The 15,424-nt window shown below is 57.4% G+C and overlaps 1 protein-coding gene across 1 annotated transcript; it reads left to right on the forward strand.

Moving 5' to 3' along the window:
• Positions 1 to 399: 399 nt before the first annotated feature.
• Positions 400 to 5,336, forward strand: LOC146796521 (uncharacterized). The gene is made up of 2 exons (XM_085631341.1): positions 400 to 1,875; positions 4,660 to 5,336. The coding sequence occupies exons 1-2, from the start codon at positions 400 to 402 to the stop codon at positions 4,894 to 4,896; spliced, it is 1,713 nt and encodes a 570-aa protein (XP_085487467.1). The 3' UTR covers positions 4,897 to 5,336.
• The last annotated feature ends 10,088 nt before the right edge of the window (positions 5,337 to 15,424 follow it).

Below are 15,424 nucleotides of genomic sequence, written 5' to 3' on the forward strand. Positions count from 1 at the left end.
CCCCCTCTTACCCTTTCCCCACACAGTCTGCTTACTCCTCTTCACCTTGTGGTAACGGGGCCAGCGTCTTCATCTGAGTCCCAGCAGGACTAACGGCTCCTCTTTCTTTCTCTTCCGGTCCTCCGAGGAACTTCCACACTGTCTAGGGTCGCCGATTACAACCAAGAACGGAGACGTCCCTGAAACACCGACCCCGACGACCCGACCGCGACGAGGAGTTCTTACACAGCTACATCAAAACCCTACACCTGTGTAAACAGAACCTCTGTTCAATAAAACAACACTATAGCCCACTATATCTGGCCTCCTCGTCTGACTTTCCGGCCCGCAATACCCACACGCCGACAGGTGGTGTCAGAAGTGGGATCAGCTGGAGACATGTAGGCCGTACTGCAAAGGATGGCTACCTCCCAAGAACAATTAGGGACATTGATGGAACGCTTCCTGAAAACCGCCGAAAACGATCGTGGGCAACTCCACGATATCCTGAAAGGCCAGGGAGACACCCACGAACAAGCCATGGGAAAATTGACCACCGCCCTCGAGCAACAGAGACCCACAACCTCATTACCCTCGGTGGTCCTCCAGAAGTTCGTGCCGGGAGAAGATCCGGATTTCTTCTTTATGAATTTTGAAAGGTTAGCCCAGGCTGCGTCATGGCCTGTAGACCGTTGGGGCCATTACCTGGGCCCTTTACTGACTGGTGATTTACAAGCCGCTTACCAACAAGCCAACGTGCAAGGCACCACTCCGTATGCGGATATCAAAACGTGCATATTGGAACGATTGGGCATCGACGCAGAGGCCTACCGGGTGAGGTTACGTCAGGTCAAAGAAAGACCACAAGAGACTCCTCGAGCACTATCGTTCCGAATCAAGGATCTGACATCTCGGTGGCTGAAACCCGAAACGTCCACCAAGGAAGAGATCCTGGAAAAGATCCACCTAGAACAATTTCTCTCGTCTCTACACCCCGGTACCCAAAGGTGGGTACGTCAACATGCCCGTCTCACCTTGGATACCGCCGTGGAAATAGCCAGTGCCTACAGTCGAGCACAGGAGACCCCACGAGGCAAGGAGGAACATCCCCAGAAACCTCCTCTCACCACCGGCATCAGACCTCTCCGCCCTCTTCTACCTAAAAGACCCGTGATGACCCATTTGTTTCCCACACCGGTGCCTACGCGACCTACCAACCCTGGACCCCAATGTTACGGGTGCGGAGGTTTTGGTCACATCGCTCGCATGTGTCCCCACAAAGAAGAACCCATGGAGATTGGTCTGGCCAGGAACTACGTTTGTTCCGTACCCGGTTCTGAACCACCCTCCTTCCACCGACCCGTAACCATAAATGGACAAACCCTCACAGCGTTGGCAGACTCTGGATGTCGACAGAGTGTTCTCCGACCCCAGGCCCTGCAGACACCCGCCGAACCTCCCTCTGGAACGGTTGCCATTCAATGTGTGCACGGCGATACGAGAAGATATCCCACCACCCAAGTCCAAGTCCAACATCCAAAGGATCCGGGAACCACCCTCACCGTAGGACTTATTCCCTCTCTTCCCGAAGAAGCCATTTTGGGGAGTGACTATCCCGGATTACCCGGACTTCTTCAGGATTCAACGGATTCCCTCAACCAATGGTGGGAAGAAGCACCCTTTCCTCAGGGGCCATCCTCTCCAACAACACAACCCAAGCTCCTGAAAACCAAAGCACAGAAAAAGAAGGAGAAAAGGGACTATGTCGACGTCTTCCCAGCGATCCCGGACGAACATCCATGGCAGACAGACCAAGAATTTCGAGCAGCCCAACAAGAAGACCCCGTTCTGCAGGAAGCCTGGGCTAAGGCGTTGGAAAACGAGGATCCTCTTACCGTAGGTCCCTACTTCTTCAAGAAACAGGGGTTGTTATACCGAAAGGGAGGGGCCCAGCAAAAGGCCCAACTGTTGATCCCCGGCCCTTTCCGCGAGAAGGTCCTGTTTCTCGCACATAGCCATCTGCTGGGCGGACATTTTGGTGACGAAAAAACCAGCCAAACGATTCTAGAGAGATTCTACTGGCCCGGGGTCCACCAACAAGTAAAAACATACTGCCGGGAGTGCCCGGTGTGTCAAAAAAACAGTAGATATCGACCCCCTCGGGTACCCCTACAACCTCTCCCTATCATTGACATCCCGTTTAGTAGAGTAGGGATGGACCTCATAGGCCCCTTGTTGCCCTCTCGTAGCGGCTGTCGATATGCCCTGGTCCTCGTAGACTACGCCACACGCTTCCCGGAAGCTTTGCCCTTACGACAACCCACTACCCAGAACATAGCGAAAGCCCTCATCTCCGTATTTTCCCGAGTAGGATTTCCCCGAGAGATCCTAACCGATCAGGGCACCCCCTTTGTATCAGCCTTAATGAAACAGGTTTGTTCACAACTAGGTATCAAACAAATCCGGACCTCGGCTTACCACCCCCAGACCGACGGGCTGGTGGAGCGCTACAATGCCACCTTGAAACAAACACTGAAGAAGTTACTGGGGTTAGAAGCCAAAAGATGGGAAGATATGTTGCCCCTAGCGTTGTTCGCTATACGTTGCAAAACCCAGAGTAGTACAGGCTATTCACCGTATGAGTTGCTATATGGCCGGCCACCACGTACCCTGTTAGATATGGCCCAGGAAGCCTGGGAAGCCGAGCCTAACCGCACTCGGCCCCTCCCTGAGTATATATCCAACCTACAAACCCACTTGGCAATGATGAGAGACATCGTCCACCAAAACCTGGAAAATGCCCAGAATAAACAGAAAGTACAGTATGACAAGGGGACAAAAACCCGGAACTTTGCCATCGGGGATTTGGTACTGTTGATGATGCCATCCTCTGATCACAAACTCCTAGGGCAGTGGCAGGGCCCGTATACCGTGCTTCGACAGGTAACCCCTGTCACATATGAAATAGAACTGGATCCTACACGAGGCACCAAACAGATCTTTCATGTGAATCTGCTTAAAAAATGGGAAGGCCCCCGTCCCGTCCTCTCTACCACCGTAGAACAGGTACCCCTTTCCTTTGCCCCCTGCATAGACTCGGGGCTAACACCCCAACACTGTCACGACCTCAAAAATCACCTATACCCCTTACGGCACGTGTTCTCCTCGGTACCAGGTCATACGACCATCACCGAACACACTATACCCACAATACCCGGGAAGGTGGTCAGGCAAAGGCCATACCGAGTTCCTGAAGCCCGTCGGGCGGTAATAAAAAAAGAAACCGAACTAATGCTGCAGATGGGCATAATAGAACCCTCAGTAAGCGACTGGAACTCTCCAATCGTCCTCGTTCCTAAACCCGACGGATCAGTCAGATTTTGCATTGACTTCCGGGAAGTCAACAAAATTTCATCCTTTGACACGTATCCCCTGCCGCGCGTCGACGAGATGATCGAACGCATAGGGAATGCGCAATTCATCTCCACGCTAGACCTCTGTAAAGGGTATTGGCAGATACCCCTCAGGCAAGAGGACAGAAAGAAAACAGCGTTTTCTACCCCTGAGGGGTTGTATCAGTTCCTTGTTCTCCCGTTCGGCCTTCATGGGGCCCCCGCCACCTTTCAACGAGCCATGAACCACGTCTTAAGACCCCACACCCAGTACGCGGGGGCATACCTAGACGACATAATCATCTATAGTGATAGCTGGGAACAACACTTGGACCACCTGTACAAGGTCATCACCTCCCTGGGGTCATATGGTTTCACAATCAATCCCGCCAAAACCACCCTGGCCGCACAAACGGTACAATATCTGGGTTACCTCCTGGGGGAGGGCCTCATCCGACCCCAATCTACCAAAACCGAAGCCATCCGTTCCCTCCCCTTCCCGAAAACGAAAAAAGACCTCCGTGCGTTCCTAGGCCTCCTAGGGTATTATCGGAGGTTTGTACCCAATTTTTCACAAAGAGCAGCCCCTCTCACAAACCTGTTAAAAAACTCTGCAGCCACGGAGACATTGCTCCAAAACCCAACACCCTTGTTATGGGAGGCCTTTTCCGACCTCAAACGTGCTTTGACCTCCGGTCCCGTGCTTGTGAGCCCTGATTATACGCGACCCTTCCTTTTGCAGACTGACGCCTCAGAACAGGGTTTGGGGGCAGTATTATCCCAAAAGGACCTGTTTGGTAACGAGAAGCCCATTCTCTACCTCAGCCGGAAGTTATTTCCCCGAGAACGCAACTACGCTGTGGTAGAAAAAGAAGCCCTGGCTATTAAGTGGGCAGTGGACAGTCTCCGCTATTACTTAGAGGGTCGTGAGTTCACTATATACACCGACCATGCCCCTCTGGAATGGATGGCCCGAAACAAAGGACATAATGACCGAGTCCTCCGCTGGTTCCTTGCCCTCCAACCCTATCGTTTCACCACAGTACACCGAAAAGGGGCAGACCAAGGGAACGCGGACTACCTGTCCCGTTATCCCGTGTCCTCAACAAGTACACGAAACATTCCTAGGGGAAGGGGATGTGACGGATCCTTTCCCCCGGTCCCCAATCCCTCACGCCCACCACCCGGATTACCTCCTCTCCGGAACTGTCCCTTCCCGAATTCCCGATTCCGAAGGATCTCCAAAGCGTCCGTGACAACGGAATCCCCACCCCTCTCTCTCTTTCAGGGTCCAATCAGGAGTGACGACGGAGCGGAAGGAGTCGCCCGATGCCCCGGAAGTCCCGCCTACCTACAACCAGACGCCCACAGAAAAAGCGGATCCGAAGAGACTGGAGGAGTCGAAAGATCGTGGCAGGAACTCTCGGCTGCCGAGCACGTGGAGAACGAAGACGGAAGTGGAGAACTCGAGGAGTGGTCAGAAGAGTGGTGGAGTCCCACGGAGGACGCTGGAGAGCGGCCGTAACTCGGAGGAGAGTTACGGCGGAGCGCGTGAGTACCTTCCACCATACCCTCAGTCTGTTAGAGTACTCTATGTACCCATATAATCTTCCCTTATATATAGCCTCTCTCTCTTCACCATCCCGTCCCGCCACCTTGTAACTTATGTACAGCACCCTACACCGTGTACAGACCCTGTTCACGAACCTTCCGAGCACTCTTCCTTTACCAACCCCTGCCTTTCCCCCTCTTACCCTTTCCCCACACAGTCTGCTTACTCCTCTTCACCTTGTGGTAACGGGGCCAGCGTCTTCATCTGAGTCCCAGCAGGACTAACGGCTCCTCTTTCTTTCTCTTCCGGTCCTCCGAGGAACTTCCACACTGTCTAGGGTCGCCGATTACAACCAAGAACGGAGACGTCCCTGAAACACCGACCCCGACGACCCGACCGCGATGAGGAGTTCTTACACAGCTACATCAAAACCCTACACCTGTGTAAACAGAACCTCTGTTCAATAAAACAACACTATAGCCCACTATATCTGGCCTCCTCGTCTGACTTTCCGGCCCGCAATACCCACACGCCGACAGTGAGTAAGCGCCTGCCTCCCTCTGGTTTGGGCTCTGCTCATTACTGGGTGAGTCTGCGCCTGCATCCCCCTAGTTTTGGCTTGGCTTTGCTTGCTACTGGGTGAGTCTGTGCCAGCTTCCCCCTGGGTTGGGCTCTGCTCGCAACTCGGTGAGTCTGTGCAGCCTACCCCTGTCTTGGGCTCTGTTCACTTCTGGGTGAATCAGCGCCTGCTTCCCTCTGGGTTGAGCTCTGCTTGCTACTGGGTGAGTCTGTGTCAGCTTCCCCCTGGGTTGGGCTCTGCTTGCTACCGGGTGAGTCTGGTGCCAGCTTCCCCCTGAGTTGGGCTCTGCTTGCTTCTAGGTGAGATATTGCCTGACTCCCTCTGGGTTGGACTCTGCTTGCTACTGTGGGCGTCTGTGCCCACCTACCCCTGGGTGGGGCTTTGCTCACTTCTAGGTGAGACAGCTCCTGCCTCCCTCTGGGTTGGGCTCTGCTTATTACTGGGTGAATCTGTGCCTGCCTTCCCCTGGGTTTGGCTCTGCTTGCTACTGGGTGAGTCTGTGCCAGCTTCCCCCTGGTTTGGGCTCTGCTCGCTACTGGGTGGGTCTGTGCCAGCCTACCCCTGTGTTGGGCTCTGTTTGCTTCTGGGTGAGTCAGCGGCTGCCTCCCTCTGGGTTGAGTTCTGCTTGCTACTGGGTGAGTCTGCGCCTGCCTCCCTCTGGGTGGGCTCTGCTCGCTACTGGGTGAGTAAGCGCCAGCCTCCCCCTGGGTGGGCTCTGCTCGCTACTGGGTGAGTCTGTGCCAGCTTCCACGTGATTTGGGCTCTGCTCGCTACTGGGTGAGTAAGCGCCAGCCTCCCTTTGGGTTGGGCTCTGCTCGCTGGCGGGTGAGTCTGCGTCTGCCTTCCCCTGGGTTTGACTCTGGTCGCTTCTGGGTGAGTCAGCACCTGCCTTCCTCTGGGTTGTGCTCTGCTTGCTACTGGGTGAGTCTGTGCCAGCTTCCCCCTGGGTTGGGCTCTGCTTGCTACCGGGTGAGTCTGGTGCCAGCTTCTTCCTGAGTTGGGCTCTGCTTGCTTCTAGGTGAGACATTGCCTGACTCCCTCTGGGTTGGCCTCTGCTTGCTACTGTGGGAGTCTGTGCCCACCTACCCCTGGGTGGGGCTTTGCTCACTTCTAGGTGAGAGAGCACCTGCCTCCCTCTGGGTTGGGCTCTGCTTATTACTGGGTGAATCTGCGCCTGCATCCCCCTGGTTTTGGCTTTGCTTCCTACTGGGTGAGTGTGCGCCAGGCTCCCCCTGGGTTGGGTTCTCCTCGCTGCTGGATGAGTCTGTGCCTGCCTTCCCCTGGCTTTGGCTCTGTTCGCTTCTGGGTGAGTCAGCACCTGCCTCCCTCTGGTTTGAGCTCTGCTTCCTACTGGGTGAGTTTATGCCAGCTTCCCCCTGGGTTGGGCACTGCTCGCTACTGGGTGAGTCTGTGCCAGCTTCCCCCTGAGTTGGGCTCTGCTTGCTTCTAGGTGAGACAGTGCATGACTTGCTCTGGGTTTGGCTCTGCTTGCTACTGGGTGAGTCTGCACCTGCCTCCCTCAGGGTGGGCTCTGCTCGCTACTGGATGAGTAAGCGCCTGCCTCCCTCTGGGTTGGGCTCTGCTCGCTGCTGGGTGAGTCTGCGCCTGCCTTCCCCTGGGTTTGGCTCTGTTCGCTTCTGTGTGAGTCAGCGCCTGCCTCCCTCTGGGTTGAGCTCTGCTTGCTACTGGGTGAGTCTGTGCCAGCTTTCCCCTGGGTTGGGCTCTGCTCGCTACTGGGTGAGTCTGTGCCAGCTTCCCCCTAAGTTGGGCTCTGCTTGCTTCTAGGTGAGACAGTGCATGACTTGCTCTGGGTTGGGTTTTGCTTGCTACTGGGTGAGTCTGCGCCTGCCTCCCTCTGGGTGGGCTCTGCTCGCTACTGGATGAGTAAGCGTCTGCCTCCCTCTGGGTTGGGCTCTGCTCATTACTGGGTGAGTCTGTGCCTGCCTTCCCCTGGGTTTGGCTCTGTTCGCTTCTGGGTGAGTCAGCACGTGCCTCCCTCTGGTTTGAGCTCTGCTTGCTACTGGGTTAGTCTGTGCCAGCTTCCCCCTGAGTTGGGCTCTGCTTGCTTCTAGGTGAGACAGTGCATGACTTCCTCTGGGTTGGGCTCTGCTTGCTACTGGGTGAGTCTGCGCCTCCCTCTCTCTGGGTTGAGTTCTGCTTGCTACTGGGTGAGTCTGTGCCAGCTTCCCCCTGAGTTGGGCTCTGCTTGCTTCTAGGTGAGACAGTGCATGACTTCCTCTAGGTTGGGCTCTGCTTGCTACTGGGTGAGTCTGCTCCTGCCTCCCTCTGGGTGGGTTCTGCTTGCTACTGGGTGAGTCTGGTGCCAGCTTCCCCCTGAGTTGGGCTCTGCTTGCTTCTAGGTGAGACAGTGCCTGACTCCCTCTGGGTTGGGCTCTGCTCGCTAGTGGGTGAGTCTGTGCCAGCTTCCACATGATTTGGGCTCTGCTCGCTACTGGGGGAGTCTGTGCCCACCTCTCCCTGGGTGGGGCTCTGCTCACTTCTAGGTGAGAAAGCGCCTGCCTCCTCTGGGTTGGGCTCTGCTCATTACTGGGCGAATCTGCACCTGCATCCCCCTAGTTTTGGCTTTGCTTGCTACTGGGTGAGTCTGTGCCAGCCTCCCCTTGGGTTGGGCTCTGCTCGCTGGTGGGTGAGTCTGCGTCTGCCTTCCCCTGGGTTTGACTCTGGTCGCTTCTGGGTGAGTCAGCACCTGCCTTCCTCTGGGTTGTGCTCTGCTTGCTACTGGGTGAGTCTGTGCCAGCTTCCCCCTGGGTTGGGCTCTGCTTGCTACCGGGTGAGTCTGGTGCCAGCTTCTTCCTGAGTTGGGCTCTGCTTGCTTCTAGGTGAGACATTGCCTGACTCCCTCTGGGTTGGCCTCTGCTTGCTACTGTGGGAGTCTGTGCCCACCTACCCCTGGGTGGGGCTTTGCTCACTTCTAGGTGAGAGAGCACCTGCCTCCCTCTGGGTTGGGCTCTGCTTATTACTGGGTGAATCTGCGCCTGCATCCCCCTGGTTTTGGCTTTGCTTCCTACTGGGTGAGTGTGCGCCAGGCTCCCCCTGGGTTGGGTTCTCCTCGCTGCTGGATGAGTCTGTGCCTGCCTTCCCCTGGGTTTGGCTCTGTTCGCTTCTGGGTGAGTCAGCACCTGCCTCCCTCTGGTTTGAGCTCTGCTTCCTACTGGGTGAGTTTATGCCAGCTTCCCCCTGGGTTGGGCACTGCTCGCTACTGGGTGAGTCTGTGCCAGCTTCCCCCTGAGTTGGGCTCTGCTTGCTTCTAGGTGAGACAGTGCATGACTTGCTCTGGGTTTGGCTCTGCTTGCTACTGGGTGAGTCTGCACCTGCCTCCCTCAGGGTGGGCTCTGCTCGCTACTGGATGAGTAAGCACCTGCCTCCCTCTGGTTTGAGCTCTGCTTGCTACTGGGTGAGTCTGTGCCAGCTTCCCCCTGAGTTGGGCTCTGCTTGCTTCTAGGTGAGACAGTGCATGACTGCCTCTGGGTTGGGTTCTGCTTGCTACTGGGTGAGTCTGCTCCTGCCTCCCTCTGGGTGGGTTCTGCTAGCTACTGGGTGAGTAAGCGCCTGCCTCCCTCTGGGTTGGGCTCTGCTCGCTGCTGGGTGAGTCTGCGCCTGCCTTCCCCTGGGTTTGGCTCTGTTAGCTTCTGTGTGAGTCAGCGCCTGCCTCCCTCTGGGTTGAGCTCTGCTTGCTACTGGGTGAGTCTGTGCCAGCTTTCCCCTGGGTTGGGCTCTGCTCGCTACTGGGTGAGTCTGTGCCAGCTTCCCCCTGAGTTGGGCTCTGCTTGCTTCTAGGTGAGACAGTGCATGACTTGCTCTGGGTTGGGTTTTGCTTGCTACTGGGTGAGTCTGCGCCTGCCTCCCTCTGGGTGGGCTCTGCTCGCTACTGGATGAGTAAGCGTCTGCCTCCCTCTGGGTTGGGCTCTGCTCATTACTGGGTGAGTCTGTGCCTGCCTTCCCCTGGGTTTGGCTCTGTTCGCTTCTGGGTGAGTCAGCACGTGCCTCCCTCTGGTTTGAGCTCTGCTTGCTACTGGGTTAGTCTGTGCCAGCTTCCCCCTGAGTTGGGCTCTGCTTGCTTCTAGGTGAGACAGTGCATGACTTCCTCTGGGTTGGGCTCTGCTTGCTACTGGGTGAGTCTGCGCCTCCCTCTCTCTGGGTTGAGTTCTGCTTGCTACTGGGTGAGTCTGTGCCAGCTTCCCCCTGAGTTGGGCTCTGCTTGCTTCTAGGTGAGACAGTGCCTGACTCCCTCTGGGTTGGGCTCTGCTCGCTAGTGGGTGAGTCTGTGCCAGCTTCCACATGATTTGGGCTCTGCTCGCTACTGGGGGAGTCTGTGCCCACCTCTCCCTGGGTGGGGCTCTGCTCACTTCTAGGTGAGAAAGCGCCTGCCTCCTCTGGGTTGGGCTCTGCTCATTACTGGGCGAATCTGCACCTGCATCCCCCTAGTTTTGGCTTTGCTTGCTACTGGGTGAGTCTGTGCCAGCCTCCCCTTGGGTTGGGCTCTGCTCGCTGGTGGGTGAGTCTGCGTCTGCCTTCCCCTAAGTTTGACTCTGGTCGCTTCTGGGTGAGTCAGCACCTGCCTTCCTCTGGGTTGTGCTCTGCTTGCTACTGGGTGAGTCTGTGCCAGCTTCCCCCTGGGTTGGGCTCTGCTTGCTACCGGGTGAGTCTGGTGCCAGCTTCTTCCTGAGTTGGGCTCTGCTTGCTTCTAGGTGAGACATTGCCTGACTCCCTCTGGGTTGGCCTCTGCTTGCTACTGTGGGAGTCTGTGCCCACCTACCCCTGGGTGGGGCTTTGCTCACTTCTAGGTGAGAGAGCACCTGCCTCCCTCTGGGTTGGGCTCTGCTTATTACTGGGTGAATCTGCGCCTGCATCCCCCTGGTTTTGGCTTTGCTTCCTACTGGGTGAGTCTGCGCCAGGCTCCCCCTGGGTTGGGTTCTCCTCGCTGCTGGATGAGTCTGTGCCTGCCTTCCCCTGGGTTTGGCTCTGTTCGCTTCTGGGTGAGTCAGCACCTGCCTCCCTCTGGTTTGAGCTCTGCTTCCTACTGGGTGAGTCTGTGCCAGCTTCCCCCTGGGTTGGGCACTGCTCGCTACTGGGTGAGTCTGTGCCAGCTTCCCCCTGAGTTGGGCTCTGCTTGCTTCTAGGTGAGACAGTGCATGACTCGCTCTGGGTTTGGCTCTGCTTGCTACTGGGTGAGTCTGCACCTGCCTCCCTCAGGGTGGGCTCTGCTCGCTACTGGATGAGTAAGCACCTGCCTCCCTCTGGTTTGAGCTCTGCTTGCTACTGGGTGAGTCTGTGCCAGCTTCCCCCTGAGTTGGGCTCTGCTTGCTTCTAGGTGAGACAGTGCATGACTTCCTCTGGGTTGGGTTCTGCTTGCTACTGGGTGAGACTGCTCCTGCCTCCCTCTGGGTGGGTTCTGCTAGCTACTGGGTGAGTAAGAGCCTGCCTCCCTCTGGGTTGGGCTCTGCTCGCTGCTGGGTGAGTCTGCGCCAGCCTCCCCCTGGGTTGGGTTCTCCTCGCTGCTGGATGAGTCTGTGCCTGCCTTCCCCTGGGTTTGGCTCTGTTCGCTTCTGGGTGAGTCAGCGCCTGCCTCCCTCTGGGTTGAGCTCTGCTTGCTACTGGGTGAGTCTGTGCCAGCTTCCCCCTGGGTTGGGCTCTGCTCGCTACTGGGTGAGTCTGTGCCAGCTTCCCCCTGAGTTGGGCTCTGCTTGCTTCTAGGTGAGACAGTGCATGACTTGCTCTGGGTTGGGCTCTGCTTGCTACTGGGTGAGTGCGCCTGCCTCCCTCTGGATGGGCTCTGCTCGCTACTGGATGAGTAAGCGCCTGCCTCCCTCTGGGTTGGGCTCTGCTCATTACTGGGTGAGTCTGTGCCTGCCTTCCCCTGGGTTTGGCTCTGTTCGCTTCTGGGTGAGTCAGCACGTGCCTCCCTCGGGTTTGAGCTCTGCTTGCTACTGGGTGAGTCTGTGCCAGCTTCCCCCTAAGTTGGGCTCTGCTTGCTTCTAGGTGAGACAGTGCATGACTTCCTCTGGGTTGGGCTCTGCTCTCTGCTGGGTGAGTCTGCGCCTGCCTTCCCCTGGGTTTGGCTCTGTTCGCTTCTGGGTGAGTCAGCGCCTGCCTCCCTCTGGGTTGAGCTCTGCTCGCTACTCGGTGAGTCTGTGCAGCCTACCCCTGTGTTGGGCTCTGTTTGCTTCTGGGTGAGTCAGCGCCTGCCTCCCTCTGGGTTGAGCTCCGCTTGCTACTGGGTGAGTCTGTGCCAGCTTCCCCCTGGGTTGGGCTCTGCTTGCTACTGGGTTAGTCTGGTGCCAGCTTCCCCCTGAGTTGGGCTCTGCTTGCTTCTAGGTGAGACATTGCCTGATTCCCTCTGGGTTGGGCTCTGCTTGCTACTGTGGGAGTCTGTGCCCACCTACCTCTGGGTGGGGCTTTGCTCACTTCTAGGTGAGACAGCGCCTGCCTCCCTCTGGGTTGGGCTCTGCTTATTGCTGGGTGAATCTGCGCCTGCATCCCCCTGGTTTTTGCTTTGCTTGCTACAGGGTGAGTCTGCGCCAGCCTCCCCCTGGGTTGGGTTCTCCTCGCTGCTGGATGAGTCTGTGCCTGCCTTCCCCTGGGTTTGGCTCTGTTCGCTTCTGGGTGAGTCAGCACCTGCTTCCCTCTGGTTTGAGCTCTGCTTGCTACTGGGTGAGTCTGTGCCAGCTTTCCCCTGGGTTGGGCTCTGCTCGCTACTGGGTGAGTCTGTGCCAGCCTACCCCTGTGTTGGGCTCTGTTTGCTTCTGGGTGAGTCAGCGCCTGCCTCCCTCTGGGTTGAGTTCTACTTGCTACTGGGTGAGTCTGTGCCAACTTCCCCCTGGGTTGGGCTCTGCTTCCTACTGGGTGAGTCTGTGCCAGCTTCCCTCTGGGTTGGGCTCTGCTCACTACTGGGTGAGTCTGTGCCAGCCTCCACAAGATTTGGGTTCTGCTCACTGCTGGGCGATTATGCGCCTAGCTCCCACTGGGTTGTGCTTTTCTTGGTGCTGGGTGAGTCTCCGCTTGCCTCCTCCTGGGTTGGGCTCTGCTCGCTACTGGGTGAGTCTGCACCAGCCTCCCCGTGGGTGTGCTCTGCTCGCTACTGGGGGAGTCCTTGCCCACCTCCCCCTGGTTGGGGAATCGCTCACTTCTAGGTGAGAGAGCGCCTGCCTCCCTCTGGGTTGGGCTCTGCTTATTGCTGGGTTAGTCTGCACCAGCCTACCCCTGGGTTTGGCTCTGTTAGCTTCTGGGTGAGTCAGCACCTGCCTCCCTCTAGTTTGAGCTCTGCTTTCTACTGGGTGAGTCTGTGCCAGCCTACCCCTGTGTTGGGCTCTGTTTGCTTCTGGGTGAGTCTGTGCCTGCCTTCCTCTGGGTTGAGTTCTACTTGCTACTGGGTGAGTCTGTGCCAGCCTACCCCTGTGTTGGGATCTGTTTGCTTCTGGGTGAGTCAGCGCCTGCCTCCCTCTGGGTTGAGTTCTACTTGCTACTGGGTCAGTCTGTGCGAGCTTCCCCCTAGTTTGGGCTCTGCTTGCTACTGGGTGAGTCTGTGCCAGCTTCCCCCTGAGCTGGGCTCTACTTGCTTCTAGGTGAGACAGTGCATGACTTCCTCTGGGTTGGGCTCTGCTTGCTACTGAGTGAGTCTGTGCCAGCTTCCCCCTGGGTTGGGCTCTGCTTGCTACCGGGTGAGTCTGGTGCCAGCTTCTTCCTGAGTTGGGCTCTGCTTGCTTCTAGGTGAGACATTGCCTGACTCCCTCTGGGTTGGCCTCTGCTTGCTACTGTGGGAGTCTGTGCCCACCTACCCCTGGGTGGGGCTTTGCTCACTTCTAGGTGAGAGAGCACCTGCCTCCCTCTGGGTTGGGCTCTGCTTATTACTGGGTGAATCTGCGCCTGCATCCCCCTGGTTTTGGCTTTGCTTCCTACTGGGTGAGTGTGCGCCAGGCTCCCCCTGGGTTGGGTTCTCCTCGCTGCTGGATGAGTCTGTGCCTGCCTTCCCCTGGGTTTGGCTCTGTTCGCTTCTGGGTGAGTCAGCACCTGCCTCCCTCTGGTTTGAGCTCTGCTTCCTACTGGGTGAGTTTATGCCAGCTTCCCCCTGGGTTGGGCACTGCTCGCTACTGGGTGAGTCTGTGCCAGCTTCCCCCTGAGTTGGGCTCTGCTTGCTTCTAGGTGAGACAGTGCATGACTTGCTCTGGGTTTGGCTCTGCTTGCTACTGGGTGAGTCTGCACCTGCCTCCCTCAGGGTGGGCTCTGCTCGCTACTGGATGAGTAAGCACCTGCCTCCCTCTGGTTTGAGCTCTGCTTGCTACTGGGTGAGTCTGTGCCAGCTTCCCCCTGAGTTGGGCTCTGCTTGCTTCTAGGTGAGACAGTGCATGACTGCCTCTGGGTTGGGTTCTGCTTGCTACTGGGTGAGTCTGCTCCTGCCTCCCTCTGGGTGGGTTCTGCTAGCTACTGGGTGAGTAAGCGCCTGCCTCCCTCTGGGTTGGGCTCTGCTCGCTGCTGGGTGAGTCTGCGCCTGCCTTCCCCTGGGTTTGGCTCTGTTAGCTTCTGTGTGAGTCAGCGCCTGCCTCCCTCTGGGTTGAGCTCTGCTTGCTACTGGGTGAGTCTGTGCCAGCTTTCCCCTGGGTTGGGCTCTGCTCGCTACTGGGTGAGTCTGTGCCAGCTTCCCCCTGAGTTGGGCTCTGCTTGCTTCTAGGTGAGACAGTGCATGACTTGCTCTGGGTTGGGTTTTGCTTGCTACTGGGTGAGTCTGCGCCTGCCTCCCTCTGGGTGGGCTCTGCTCGCTACTGGATGAGTAAGCGTCTGCCTCCCTCTGGGTTGGGCTCTGCTCATTACTGGGTGAGTCTGTGCCTGCCTTCCCCTGGGTTTGGCTCTGTTCGCTTCTGGGTGAGTCAGCACGTGCCTCCCTCTGGTTTGAGCTCTGCTTGCTACTGGGTTAGTCTGTGCCAGCTTCCCCCTGAGTTGGGCTCTGCTTGCTTCTAGGTGAGACAGTGCATGACTTCCTCTGGGTTGGGCTCTGCTTGCTACTGGGTGAGTCTGCGCCTCCCTCTCTCTGGGTTGAGTTCTGCTTGCTACTGGGTGAGTCTGTGCCAGCTTCCCCCTGAGTTGGGCTCTGCTTGCTTCTAGGTGAGACAGTGCCTGACTCCCTCTGGGTTGGGCTCTGCTCGCTAGTGGGTGAGTCTGTGCCAGCTTCCACATGATTTGGGCTCTGCTCGCTACTGGGGGAGTCTGTGCCCACCTCTCCCTGGGTGGGGCTCTGCTCACTTCTAGGTGAGAAAGCGCCTGCCTCCTCTGGGTTGGGCTCTGCTCATTACTGGGCGAATCTGCACCTGCATCCCCCTAGTTTTGGCTTTGCTTGCTACTGGGTGAGTCTGTGCCAGCCTCCCCTTGGGTTGGGCTCTGCTCGCTGGTGGGTGAGTCTGCGTCTGCCTTCCCCTAAGTTTGACTCTGGTCGCTTCTGGGTGAGTCAGCACCTGCCTTCCTCTGGGTTGTGCTCTGCTTGCTACTGGGTGAGTCTGTGCCAGCTTCCCCCTGGGTTGGGCTCTGCTTGCTACCGGGTGAGTCTGGTGCCAGCTTCTTCCTGAGTTGGGCTCTGCTTGCTTCTAGGTGAGACATTGCCTGACTCCCTCTGGGTTGGCCTCTGCTTGCTACTGTGGGAGTCTGTGCCCACCTACCCCTGGGTGGGGCTTTGCTCACTTCTAGGTGAGAGAGCACCTGCCTCCCTCTGGGTTGGGCTCTGCTTATTACTGGGTGAATCTGCGCCTGCATCCCCCTGGTTTTGGCTTTGCTTCCTACTGGGTGAGTCTGCGCCAGGCTCCCCCTGGGTTGGGTTCTCCTCGCTGCTGGATGAGTCTGTGCCTGCCTTCCCCTGGGTTTGGCTCTGTTCGCTTCTGGGTGAGTCAGCACCTGCCTCCCTCTGGTTTGAGCTCT

The sequence above is a fragment of the Triturus cristatus genome, chromosome 10, assembly GCF_964204655.1.
Source record: "Triturus cristatus chromosome 10, aTriCri1.1, whole genome shotgun sequence".
Taxonomy (NCBI): Eukaryota; Metazoa; Chordata; class Amphibia; order Caudata; family Salamandridae; genus Triturus; species Triturus cristatus.

Coding starts and splice junctions, on each gene's coding strand:
- LOC146796521 (XM_085631341.1), top strand. CDS start 400: ATGGCTACCTCCCAAGAACAATTAGGGACATTGATGGAACGCTTCCTG. Junction 1,876..4,659: donor AAAACGAGGATCCTCTTACC/GTAGGTCCCTAC, acceptor TCTCTCTTTCAG/GGTCCAATCAGGAGTGACGA.